This window comes from Urocitellus parryii, chromosome 4 (genome assembly GCF_045843805.1).
Source record: "Urocitellus parryii isolate mUroPar1 chromosome 4, mUroPar1.hap1, whole genome shotgun sequence".
Lineage (NCBI taxonomy): Eukaryota > Metazoa > Chordata > Mammalia > Rodentia > Sciuridae > Urocitellus > Urocitellus parryii.
The window spans coordinates 84,274,950-84,287,414 of NC_135534.1; the positions used below are offsets into that span (position 1 = coordinate 84,274,950).

The 12,465-nt window shown below is 44.9% G+C and overlaps 1 protein-coding gene across 2 annotated transcripts in view; it reads left to right on the top strand.

Annotated features, from left to right (window-relative positions):
- Positions 1-12,465, top strand: part of Amotl1 (angiomotin like 1) — a 138,856-nt gene that overhangs the window by 106,819 nt on the left and 19,572 nt on the right. For both annotated transcript variants that reach the window (XM_026396103.2, XM_026396104.2), the window contains 2 exons: positions 5,630-5,775; positions 9,052-9,201. In XM_026396103.2, coding sequence (XP_026251888.2) covers positions 5,630-5,775; positions 9,052-9,201 — 296 coding nt within the window. The remainder of the gene's footprint in view (positions 1-5,629; positions 5,776-9,051; positions 9,202-12,465) is intronic.

Below are 12,465 nucleotides of genomic sequence, written 5' to 3' on the forward strand. Positions count from 1 at the left end.
CTGTCTAAGCTCACTTCACTCGGTGAGTCTCAAGAGACAGGACCCCAAAGTCAGTCTCATCAGTCAGAACAAGATTTCTAGTCAGTGGCATCTCAGGAAAAGGTTTGTTGAATTGTGCCCACCTCCTCTTCCTTTAACTCTGTCACTACCATCTGCTTCTCCTACATCCAAAGCAATAAGAACCTTCCCCAAGAAATGCCAGGGAGATACCTGACTCTCCAGAACCAGATGCTTGAACAGACTATCATTATGGGAAATATTTGAGATTTGCAACAGAATTAGCTTGGTCTGTTTTTATGCCGCCCCCCCCCCCCCCACACACACACGTATACTCCAGAATAGATCCAACCCTGTCCCCCTCAAATCCAATCAACGGTCAGACTTGGCTCCAGATGAGAGAAGCAAAGAGAGAGAAAAACATCAATCTCTTAGGTCACCCCTGGGTCAGAGTGGCAGCAGCTGGACTCCTCTACCCCTCGGCTCTCTGGCCCATAAGAAAAAGTGCATCAAAACTCATTATTATTAGAAAAGCTCGGAAATTCATTCTTTCTTTAGAAGGGCCAGGTTACAGCTTTGCTGCCTTCATGATTCCCAAGCATAATTGGCGACTGAATTAGAAGATGGCAGCACAGCCCACCCCCAGGCAGACCCCACCCTCAGCATTTCTCAACAGAATTTACTAGAGTCCACCGTCCTGTCATCTAGATGAGCCTGTGTCATCTAGCCACACTGGAGCTCAGTGCCCAACTAGAGGTCACAGAAACAGTGTCAGCAGCCTGTCCACTTTGAACTGGCAAAGAGAGGGTAGGATGGAGAGGGAGCATCCTCACATTAGGGGGCCCAGTTCTGGTTTCCATTCACTTCTGCTCTTTCCTCAAGTGAGAGCTACAAGTGGGGCCACTGACCTTGGAGCAGTATCACAGTTAGTTTTGCTTCAAGTTTCTCCTTTGTCAAATGGGACTGATAGGGGATTAGAGAAGGTTCTGCTGGTAAGTTTCCAGGAATATACGTTAGCTCTTGTTATTATTTATCAGGTACCCGCTATGGGCCAGGTCCTCTGGTAAGCATTTCACTGATAGCCCTCTTATGCCTCCCAACAGTCCTGCGCTCGCTCCCTAATTTGCTTGGAGGAGATGGAGTCTCAGAGAGGTGAAGTCACATGTCCAGAGTCAACTGGTATGCGAAGGTGCCAGGATCCAACCAGGCTGGCCTGGCCTCGGAGCCTGTGCCATCGCTGTGGTTTCGAGAGTAAACAGTGTACAAGCAGACATCCTCTGTGCAGTGGGCCCAGAGCCATCAGGCTAAACAACCCCGCTCCACACCGTTCTGGGTAATTCGTATCCACTGAGCAAACAGACCATTCTGGGCACGAATTCCCTTGTGTCAACTTGCCTGTTCTAGGAATTCTCAGTATATACGTTGGAGCCTGACCAAAAATTCACAGCAAGTCTGGCCTTTTTTGAGATCCATCCCATTGGACTTACATAGTAATAAACTGAAGGACCCTTCAAAAAAAGGAAAAGAAAAAAAACACTCAGTGACCCTTCCTAGGAGCTGGGGGACTCACTCCTGTCTTCTCCCAAAGGATGACTTTTGAGAAAATCTTATACACCTCAGAGTCCTCATGTCTTGAAAGACTCAGGAAACCCAGCTGCCCCACCTGTGGCTCCCTTTCCTTGCCCCAGGCCTAGCTAGACCTCCTCTCTCTCCTCATAGCACCCTCTGCATGCATCTATTAGAGCAACTTGTCACAGCACTTTTCCATGTCCTGGCCTCTTCCTGCCTGTTTGAGAACAGAATGCACCTCTTACTCACCTTATAGCCCCAGAATATGTCACATTTCCTGGTACAGCAATAATAACCAAATTGTTATCCTAGTTGACATTTATTGGGTACTTAATTATCCCTTTTGAAGTAAGTACTATTGTGTACCTGACTTTAAAAGTAAGGAAAATGTAGCTGGACGTGGTGGTGCATGCCTGTAATCCCAGCAGCTTGGGAAGCTGAAGCAGGAGGATCGCAAGTTCAAAGCCAGCCTCAGCAAAAGCGAGGCGCTAAGCAACTCGGTGAGACCCTGTCTCTAAATAAATACAAAATAGGACTGGGGATGTGGCTCAGTGGTCAAATGCCCCTGAGATTAATACCTGGTACCCCACCCCCCAAAAAAGTAAGGAAAATGGGGCACATAGAGATTCACTTACTTTGAAAGTCACAAAACCATAGGTGGTAGAGCTGGATAAGAACCTAAGTGGCCTAAGTCTAGACTCCAGCTTTTAACCATATTCTGTGTTGCCTCCATGCAGTGCTTAATTAATTAATGTGTGTAAATGGTTCTGCATATGAATGTAATTGCTGGGTTTTGGGAAATATGATCTGACCATGGCATACTTCAATTTGTGACATGACTTTTATCTCGTGTCCTGCTTCTGTGATTCTGTAGTGCATGTCTGTGTCTGTGGGACAGGAAAGGCAGCCCTTGTGAGCATGCATTAGAGAGGTACAAATGCAAATTCTGCCTCCCCCATTGATGAGCATCACTTCTTGGGGACAGTCACTTATACATTCTTAGTGACGTTTTCCTCAACTGGAAGATAGGAATAATAATGGTGCCTACCTCATACAGCAACCCAGAATAAAGGAAATATCGAGGGAATAATTAAAGTGAATGATATAAGTAACCATTCCTGGAACACAGAACTCACTCAACAAACACAAGCAGATATTGTTGTTATTATCACTGTCGTCATGGACATTGTTTTTAAACCTTGATCATTGAGATTACTATTTCCTATCAGAGGGCAGATACCTCTGAGCCAGTCTGAGCGATAAAGATGTAGCTGCAACATGAAGTCTAAAGTCATGAAACTCAGGACAGAGATGGTTTGTCCCATGTACTACAAAGTATTCCAGAACTTTTGGAGTTTAATCAATATTGGCACCACACTGTGGGGTTCAGGGAGCCTGGGCAGGGAGTGAACTGGGGAAGTCCATGGTCAGTACAAACCTCTGATGAGCAGTGGCTTCTCCATGAACAGTGGGACAAAGGTAGAGTGGACAGCTGTATAGTCGGCTGATGGGAGATCACAGGATGCTGAATGCGTAACAGCTAACAAGAGCTACAATTTATTGTTCAGTTGGCATTGAACTTGGCATATAAGAGAGTCTCATTTGCTCACTCAGCAATATTATTCAGCCAGCCACTCTTTCAGGCCAGGGAATATAGAATAAAACATATAAAATATTCACGTCTTTTGCACTTTACATTGGTCTACACTAACTGAGGTGTCACAACAACACTGTGATGCAAATGCTGTCATTTCCATCAAGGAGATAAGGGAGCTGAGGTTCAGAGAGGTCCAATTACCTTGCCTGGGGCCTCATAATTGGGAAGTGGTGGGCCTGGGCTTTGAATCCAGGTCTTCCTGGTGTTCAACTCAATTCTTCAACCACTCCATGATACTACATAGCAAGGAAACAGCAAATTCTGGAATCGTGTGTGTTGCAGGGATTTCTTAATTCAGAACTCTATCTTGGCAGCTGTCATTGTGTCATGGTAATAATTGCAATCCTCAATTTGCTCAGAACAAGAAATTTTGGTTGTAGCTCCTGTTCATAAGTCCCACCTGTCATTTTACTGCTTCTGATCAAAATTGATGTATACTCAGCAGCCTCAACAAAGAGAGGACCTTCTATGTTTAGGTCAGTAACCAAGTAGAGGCCCTGGAATCCAGTGGTTCATTCCCAGCAGTGCCTGCTTAGCAATTCCTGGGTGCCCTCCAAGGCTGGACAAGACCAGCAGGTACCCTGCCCATTGAAACATTATCTGACCATGGAGCTGGTGCTCAGATGTCAGTGAGTTTGGACAGAAAGAATGAAATGCTGTGGCCTATTCAGGGCTGTGGGTGGTGGGCAGCTGTTGGCCCATTTGTTCAGGCTCTTGCATGCCCATTTTCCTTGGATTGGAAAGGAGGTTTCATGGGCAGCATTTCAAATGCCACTGAAAGGGGAAGGAGGAGGGCAGTTGGTGACTGTATTAAGCACCAAGAGCCCCAAAGCAGTGCTATTTGGGGTCAGGATCTTGGTGGGCTCATTTTGTTTCTAGGAAGCACAGGCACTACTTAAGATTAAAAGTTTACTCATTTAGCAGAAGCTGCTCCATGGCCCTCTGATCCCATCCACATAATTTCACAGTGTGAGGGCAGTGCAGCGGGAAGGACGTTGTAGGACATCGGGAGATCCGAATTCTGGACCTGGTTCCACCCCAGTGGGCTTTCCTTTCCATACCCATAAAGCAAAGGGGATAGAACTGAATTTTGATGTTTCCTATGGTCCCTTCTGGCTCTAAAGTTGTGATTTATTATCTGATGTTTGTAGCCTTCTAGTCTTTTTAATTTTCATGCCCTGTCTTCAAAACCACATCTTTCTGCTCCTTTACTGCAGCATTCTTTCTATTGCTTCAGAGTCCACAGTGCTTCTCTTTAATTTCTGATACTTATTTGTTAAATGAATGAATGACTACATGTAGGAGGGAATAATGAGTGAGTACAACCACTGTTAACATGCTGGTGTAGCACCCAGACTGGGACTCTATGTGCTTCAGGGTGGACTGCTAGGATGTGACATGGGCACACCAAAATCAATTTCTGATTATTGCTCTTACAATGATATATCTTATTTTCTGTAAATATGGAATAGTGTATGTGCGTGTGGTTTTGTAATCACCTTTTATCAATGGTGAAGTGTTTTTCTCTGTCACCAAGATTCTCTTATTTAATTTTAATGGCTGCATCCTATTCTGTTGTAGAGTTTACAGTAGTCTATTTAACCCACTCCTTACCCTTACTTTCACATTGAGTTTTCTGTACCATAAATGACATATAGTTTACTTTAAAAACAAAATACATTGCTTTGGTAACAAGAAACACATTTTCCCTTAAGAAATGCTCATCCCATGACTCTGTGAACACCCCTGCTTAATCAGAACAGCAGTCTGTAGAGGGAGGTGGAGAGAGGAACTGAGGACACCCCAGCCTGGCTTCCACATGCAGAGAGAACCACAATCACTGGCACTTATATTGCCTTTGAAGGACTGTGAAGCATTGGTCCCTTTTGTCTCTTGAATAGGACTAGGAGAAAATGTGGGGCCAGGTCATATGAAAAGAGGATCCAGCTCGAGATTAAGGCCTGGACTGGAAACTCCCCTCTACTGTCTGGCCTCAGACAAAACAAACCTTGGTTTATTTTCCTGTGAATGACAATATTCATATCATTACTTTTACAGACTTGGAAAATGGAGGCAGAGGAGGTGGGGCATAAAATGAGATAGTGGGTACAAGGTTGATTTGATTGATATGTTTGAAGCACTGAAGTCAATGTTCTAGGGAAGTGAGTTATGGAGAGCATGGGGTGGCTAGTTCTTAACTGCAGTCTGGAATGTCTCTGGAGTTAATAGTGGTTTTTGAGAAAGTCCTCACCTTACATACCACTATTAAGAGAGAGCAATAGTGGTAATTCAATCCTTTACCGTTTGCATGCGTTTTTATTTTTAATCCTTGCCAGATGTAGACTGGCCGTGAGCCCAGAGACAGCTTTTTTTGATAGAGGTGGTTTTGTTCTTGTCTCCTTCTAGACAAAGAGTTCTTAAAGGAAAAGGAGAAGTTAGAGATGGAGTTAGCAGCTGTGCGCACTGCGAGTGAGGACCATCGGAGACACATTGAGATCTTGGACCAGGCTTTGAGCAATGCTCAGGCCAGAGTCATCAAGCTGGAAGAGGAGGTGAGACCAAGCTGGAGGGTGATTGGGTCAGGGAGGAGGGAGGCAGAGCCCTGAGGGCCTCCCCTTCCTTTTCCTACCCCTGCTTACTTTAACCAGATCCAGATCCAAGGAGTTGAGACCGGGGAGGGATGTGGGAAACCTCCCAAATATAAATGAATAAAAGCAGCGTTTATCCACCCCAGAGCCAGGCAGAGTATGAAAGGCACACAAGAATACCATCAGCAAAGAGCTCACAGCCTTAGGCCCTGCCTGCAGCCCACTGGTAGGCAAGTGTCCAGAGCTGGCAATAAATATAAGGACAGGAAACCACTGGTGCCTATGCAGAGAAGGGACTAACGATTTTTGGAAAGTAGTTCAGTCCCTGTGTCTTTAGGCTCCCGATTACATAGAAAAAGGCAAAAGCCTTCTGGTGGAGCAGTGTGGGGTGGTATCCTGTAGATGTGTTTCTAATTTCCAGAGGTTGTCTTGACCCACACAGTACCTCCAGCTCCTAGTCCAGGAAATTTGGATCCCACTCAAACACCGGATTTAGTAGAGTCTGATGAAATCACCCTTCAGCTTAACTTTTGTGATGTGCACTTTCCCTTTAAGCCTAACAGAGCAGTCAGAATAACCATTTCTGAGGTTCAAGCCAGAGGAGCCTGGCTGTGAGGTCAAGGCAAGAGAGGAAGGGAGGTGCATCCAGGCAGCCAGGGGCCTGTGCCGGCACCATCCAGCTCCCTGGGGGACACAGGCACCCCTGTGCTGTGGAGATGACCTGAGCAGATTCCCTCCTGGGAGGCAAACGTGCTGTGTCAGCAAGAGGTTTAACTGAAACAGTCTACGTCAGTACTTAGCTGGATGCTTTGGCATACAAACAACAACTGTGCAACTGTGGATTGTTGAAAAAAAGAAAAAAAAAAGTTTTCCTTTCAGAAAATGTTACCTGGGGCCAGGTAACTCAGATGTCCCCGCAAACCTCCATACTTGAAGGGAATGCAGCTGGAGAGAAGGGATTTCGGTAAACAAGGGCCTTGCCCAGTAGAAGCCTCAGAAACCCGGTGTAGGGACTGTGATTCTAATATTAGCGGGAGGATCCCGAGCAGCAGCTGAGTATTTCGCTTGTCACCACAGAAAATGACCTGAACCCTTAAAGGACAGGAGGTCTGTTCTGAGGAAGGGAGGCCTGGACTTATTATTGTCATCACTGAAATCACTTCCTGTGGCTCTGTCTTTGTGTGTGAAGCTGAGGACAATCATAATCTTTTAAATTGTTGTACTGTTCAAGTGAAAGCTGGCTGTGGGATCCTTGAAGACAGGCTCTTTACAATCGCCATTAGGGTTTCTTCTTGTCATGGTTTTTATGAAACATCCTTGCTTAGTGGCGTCTCATGTGTCTAACTTCCAGCCTCACTGCTTGTTCTTATTGAAGTTTCTTTCGAAAGGTCTTAATTCAGTGCACATGCCTACACTAGCTTACTGTGGTGGTTGAAAGTAGACTGTAGAGCCAGGTGTGGAGGTGAGATGTGAGCCCCAGGACATACCAAGTGTTTGGCCTTGAGCAGGTCACTCAGCTTCTTCGAACTGGGTTTTCTCATCTCTCAAATGGGGATAATAAAGGACTGTACCTCCTATTACCTTTGGGAGGATTAAATGAGATACTCCATAACACACCATGCTTGATGTGGGTAGTGCTCTAAAAATGTTGGCTCTTATCATCACTGTTACAGATGCTTCTCATCATAATGTATTCCTGCTAGATTTAAGGGTGATAAAAAGCAAAGGAGACAGTTCATTCCTGCAGTTGCTTAGGGATAATATTCATTCATTTATTCAACAAATACACATTAGGACACACTGCTCATTGGCCAGCAGGGACCAAAACAGACAAATCTCGGGCTGGCTTGTATTCTGTTGACTACATACTCAGGAAACTGTGTGTAGTGGAAAATGTACAAATGAACGGTACATAAAATATTGAATCCACTGAGGCTTCTAAAAAGCACAAAAACAGTGCTTATTAGGTTCTCAGAAGTCTACTAAATTGAATGAGATGTTCAAAAGCACAATGAATGAAAGGGTTCAGATAAGAACTGAACCCCCAAAAGAGAAGTAGAAAAACCTTTCAAGTTTCTGTCCCTCTTTGTAAGGTTGGAAATGCCTCCATTTTCTTCCAGTGACTTCCAAGAGGTCGGGGTATAGGTGTAGCATACAGCATTGCTGCCCACTCAGTCAGAAACAAGCAAGCTGCAAAGTCACTAACACATCCTAGCTTTTCAGCCTGGTCTCTCCTGGAGCTCAGGATTGAATTGCCTGCAGGACATCAGCACACCCAGGTGCAGAATGACAGGAAATTGGATCTGGTGTCTCCCACCTGAGACCAGATCAAGTAAATGCCTCAGCCTGATTTTTGGCATCAGCCAGTTCCCAGAAATCTAAAAATGTGCCTGGATTTATGAACACAAGCCAGACTCCCAAATGGAAAAAAAACAGAGTCTGAGGGTAAAATTTTGAAGTTGTTGTCATGATCCTAAGTCCATGCCTGATGTGAAGTTGACATAAATCATTTCAACCTTAATTTCCATTTCCTCAGCCATTGTGTTGAGTGTTCATTATGCCCTTCCTATCTCTTCAGAGCTGTTAACTTCTCAGCTCTAAAGGACTCTGAAATCTTCAGGTGAAAGTTACTCCATAAATATCTATAATAAAAAAATGTTTATACTCAAATGGATATACATGCATGTATACATACACACTTCCCTCATTATAAAATAATTTATATTATAGAAAAGTAATGAAATAATATAAAGTCTTTACTTTCCATACAGAATTCTCATACACAGAAATTACTATTCTGACACACAGATGAACATGGTTAATGCTTTACATATTTCCTCCCAGTCTTTTTTCATGGAAAAACAGTTGTGATGATGTTGTATACAAGTTTTGACATTACAGAATAAGCCTTTCTTCTTGATATTAAAAACTTTTTCTCAACCTCATTTCCATTGCTATAATTAATGTAAGCAATGATCAAACATTGAGCTCAAAACTGAACAAATTATCAAATGCAGGTATCCTGGAGGGTCTTCCGTTTCAAACTTCTTAGCCACTCCAGGTGTAACTGATGACCTTTGTGTGAACTTTTTCTGTCACCAGCAGCCCTGGGGGACAGGAAGAAGAGGTGCACACAGCTGTGGTTTAAATAGGATCTCCAGGTAGTCCGACCCTTCCCCCGCCTCACCATTGAGAATGACGGGTCTCAATTCTGTGCTTTCTTTGCTCTTCTGCACTCAGCTTCGAGAGAAGCAAGCGTATGTGGAGAAAGTTGAGAAGCTGCAGCAGGCCCTGACCCAGCTGCAATCCGCGTGTGAGAAGCGAGAGCAGATGGAGCGCAGGCTGCGGACCTGGCTGGAGAGAGAGCTGGATGCACTGAGGACCCAGCAGGTGAGGGACAGGCTTGAGCAGCAGGTGAATTAGATTCTTGTCCAGAGGATGGAGGCCCCTGTGAGCCAGCCACTGCAGTCTGCCCTGAGTGCAGCGAGGGAGTCAGGTGGGCTACTCACTGTGGAGGAACACAGAGAGGAAAAAAGGGGTCACTGACTTGGGTCTAGGGGGAGGATGGAATTTGCCTTTAAATACCTTCAGAAAAGAGGAGATGTGAGCTGGACTTTGAAAGGTAAGGTTTGGGGAATTCAGGGGCAATAACATGGAGGTAGAGGAAGAGGAGGATATGTGAAGGAGAGGGTCGTGAAACATCATGGTAAGACTGGTGCTGCTGTGAGCAGGCAATGCCCAGTGAGATCACGGCGAGGAGCATGGCTCCATTGCAGAAAGCCTTGGGTCAACTGTCGGGATTGGTCTTGTTCCTGTAATTAAAAGAGAGTCAACACCTCTGAGGTTTTTAAGTTGGAGGTGAATGTGACACAGAAGATCAGGGACAGAACCATCTAGAGCACAGATGGTGGCCAGGCTGAAGGCTGCTAGTGTGGTGTAGGAGCAGAATCCATGGTACAGCTGAAACCACTAGTAAGGGACTAGAATCATAGAACATGGTGATCATCGAATCTTCAGGAGAAGGAGCTCAAGACCCCTCCTAGGAAGTGGCACTGGCCATAAGTTATTCCTTCTGCCTCTTCTCTGCTGGCAACAGAGAGGAGATAGTGGAACTCACCTCTGAGTAAGTGCTGAGTAGAACAATCCAGCTCATGGTCCATGGGTGCTTCAGTAGAGAGAAGTCTGCAAAAAAGCTCCAGTCCAGGTTCATCAAAGGTTCCTGGTTGCAGATGACACTAGGCTTGTCCATCTTCTGCCAACATGGTGGACAAAGCCCTTTGTAGAGCTGATGAAGGGTGTATTGGGATATCAGGGAAATGCAAGGCAGGCTCTGTGGAATTATCTACTGGATAGGGCATAGTGGTTGTGATTGAAACACTTGAAAACACTTGAAAGCATGAGCTCAGGCCCACTCCACCCTCTTGCCTGGCAGGCCATGCAGTTTCCACTGGGTGTGTCTACTTGGGAAAAGAAGGTGTTACCAAGATTGCCCAGAAAATCCAGAAACCCACCCTGACTTCCTACCACCTTGCCTGGTTGATGGCTTGCAAGGAAGAGAAGGTCTTTCTCTGGTCTTCTGAGACTTAGAACCTGTGCCACATATTCTGGCATCAGTTAAGCCCTTTGCCTGTTCTTTGTTGTTCAGTTACTGAGATCCGAACCTCCCCAACATGAGGGCAGCCTTCTCTAGTATCCAGTACAGTAGACCCTGGCAAGTCTTTGGCTGACAAAATGGGCACATCTCAATATTTAGAGTCAAAAAGAATGTTCTTTCCCAGTTAATGTGGTAGCCACACCCTGCAGTTTGGTTACTGAATTTGGCTCTTCTTTTGAGTGCTCTGAAACCAGACTCTGTTATCTTTGTGATGAATCAAGAAGAAATGTGAATCTGGAATTATGTGAAAAATACCATCATTGCCACAGAGGACAGTTCACTGCTCACGTGCAGACTCATGCTCTCTCACCCACATTCTTTCCTCTGTCCTCCTCCTTCCATATGCAGAGGCAACTGACAGACTAGGCACACCTCAGAGGGCCCCAGTGTTAGAATTGAGGTTCTCCAGGGAAAGGGCTCAGCTTGCCATTTCAGTTGTCTTCAGGAACTGATAGATCTGCAGCTGTGTATGGCTGACATGAGACCAGAGAGGAGGAGACAATCTTTAGAGTTGAACAGAACATGGATGCTTGACATTTCTTTATAAAGAATATTGCAGTTTGATTTGTTTAAAATGGAAGTATGATTATATCCCCTGTGATATGAAATATACTTGAGATTTTCCTGTTGCCTTTGCCCTCTTGTTAAAAAGATACGCATTATTTTTTTTCTTTTAATAGTTCTTTATTTTCTAATTTTACCATTGAGTATACATTATTATATAACCAGAAAAGGTAAAAATATTACAAAATAATGCAACCAAATATTCTTGAGTTTTGCTCCAGTGCCATGTGGCAGATGCTGTAAAAGTTAGAATCTGGTCACACTCAGGTCTGAAGCCCCTGGACAAGTGTGGAGCAGTTTTGCTGGCACCCAGCAGGGATGACTTGGAGCCCACTCAGGAACACAGGATCATCTGAGCATCGTGACCTTTCCAGGAAAGAGTGTCCCAGGTCTCTCCCATCTCCTCCTCCTCACTCACCCACACAGCCAAGCATAGGCCTGCCCCTTCTTGACTCGGACATGGGCAGCCTTGGGAGAGCTTCCACAGCCCACACCACACCATGCTCCTTCACCCTCTGTGGCAATCAGGCATTTATCCCACCCCTTTGGAAATCACACTATAACAAAGCCTGGGGTCATCTCCACCCTCAGCAAAGCAGTAAGACCAGCCACTCTGTCTGGCCACTTTCCCCAGGACATGATTCTGAAGAGTGGCTTAGAGTACTTATTGGATCAACACCCTACACAAGGGCTTTGTCCTTAGACTAACACTGGGATGCAGCTGAGTCTGTCCACCTGGCCCCCTCAACTACCTTGTCTATAAAGTGAGGAAAACTGATTATACTTAGCTCATGCTTGTAACAACAATTGAGAAAATCTGCACAAAAGCGCTTCTTTAGCAATTGGTTAGAAAAGGCAAACTCTCAGTGCTGCGTTTATGTTAACATCATTACCTTCAGTGTCATTTGAAGGCTTAGGGCATTCTTGGTATCCTCTGTCAAATTCTCCACTTACCCAACTTTTCCACTGGGGGTGGGGGGGAAAGAGTGACAAACAGAAGTAAGGCTGATTGAAGAGTCAGGGAGAGAAAGAAAGGTTAGGACTAGCCTATAAAGAAACTCAACTGATCTTGTCATTATAGGTCATATCTCCTCTACCACGGAGGTGACATAGTACTTTAATATCAATAGAAACTGTGAGGGAGATGAAAGATAAATAAGTTTTTTAAAAATAGGGAGGGGAAAAATTTATATATTTTAAGAGCTTTCAATTTCATCTTTTTTTTTTAAACACAGAACTCTATGTAATTTTCACTTCTTTCACAGTAGTCCTGTTGGATCTTATGAGAGAAGGTGGGATTGTTCTGAAAGTGAGAAATGAGACCCAGGGAAGTTAAGGGGCCAGCCCAAGGTCATGTAGCTCATTGAGACATTCTTTGATGTGAGCTCATCGAGGGCAGAGATTTTGCCTGCATTGTTCACTGTTGTATCCCTGGC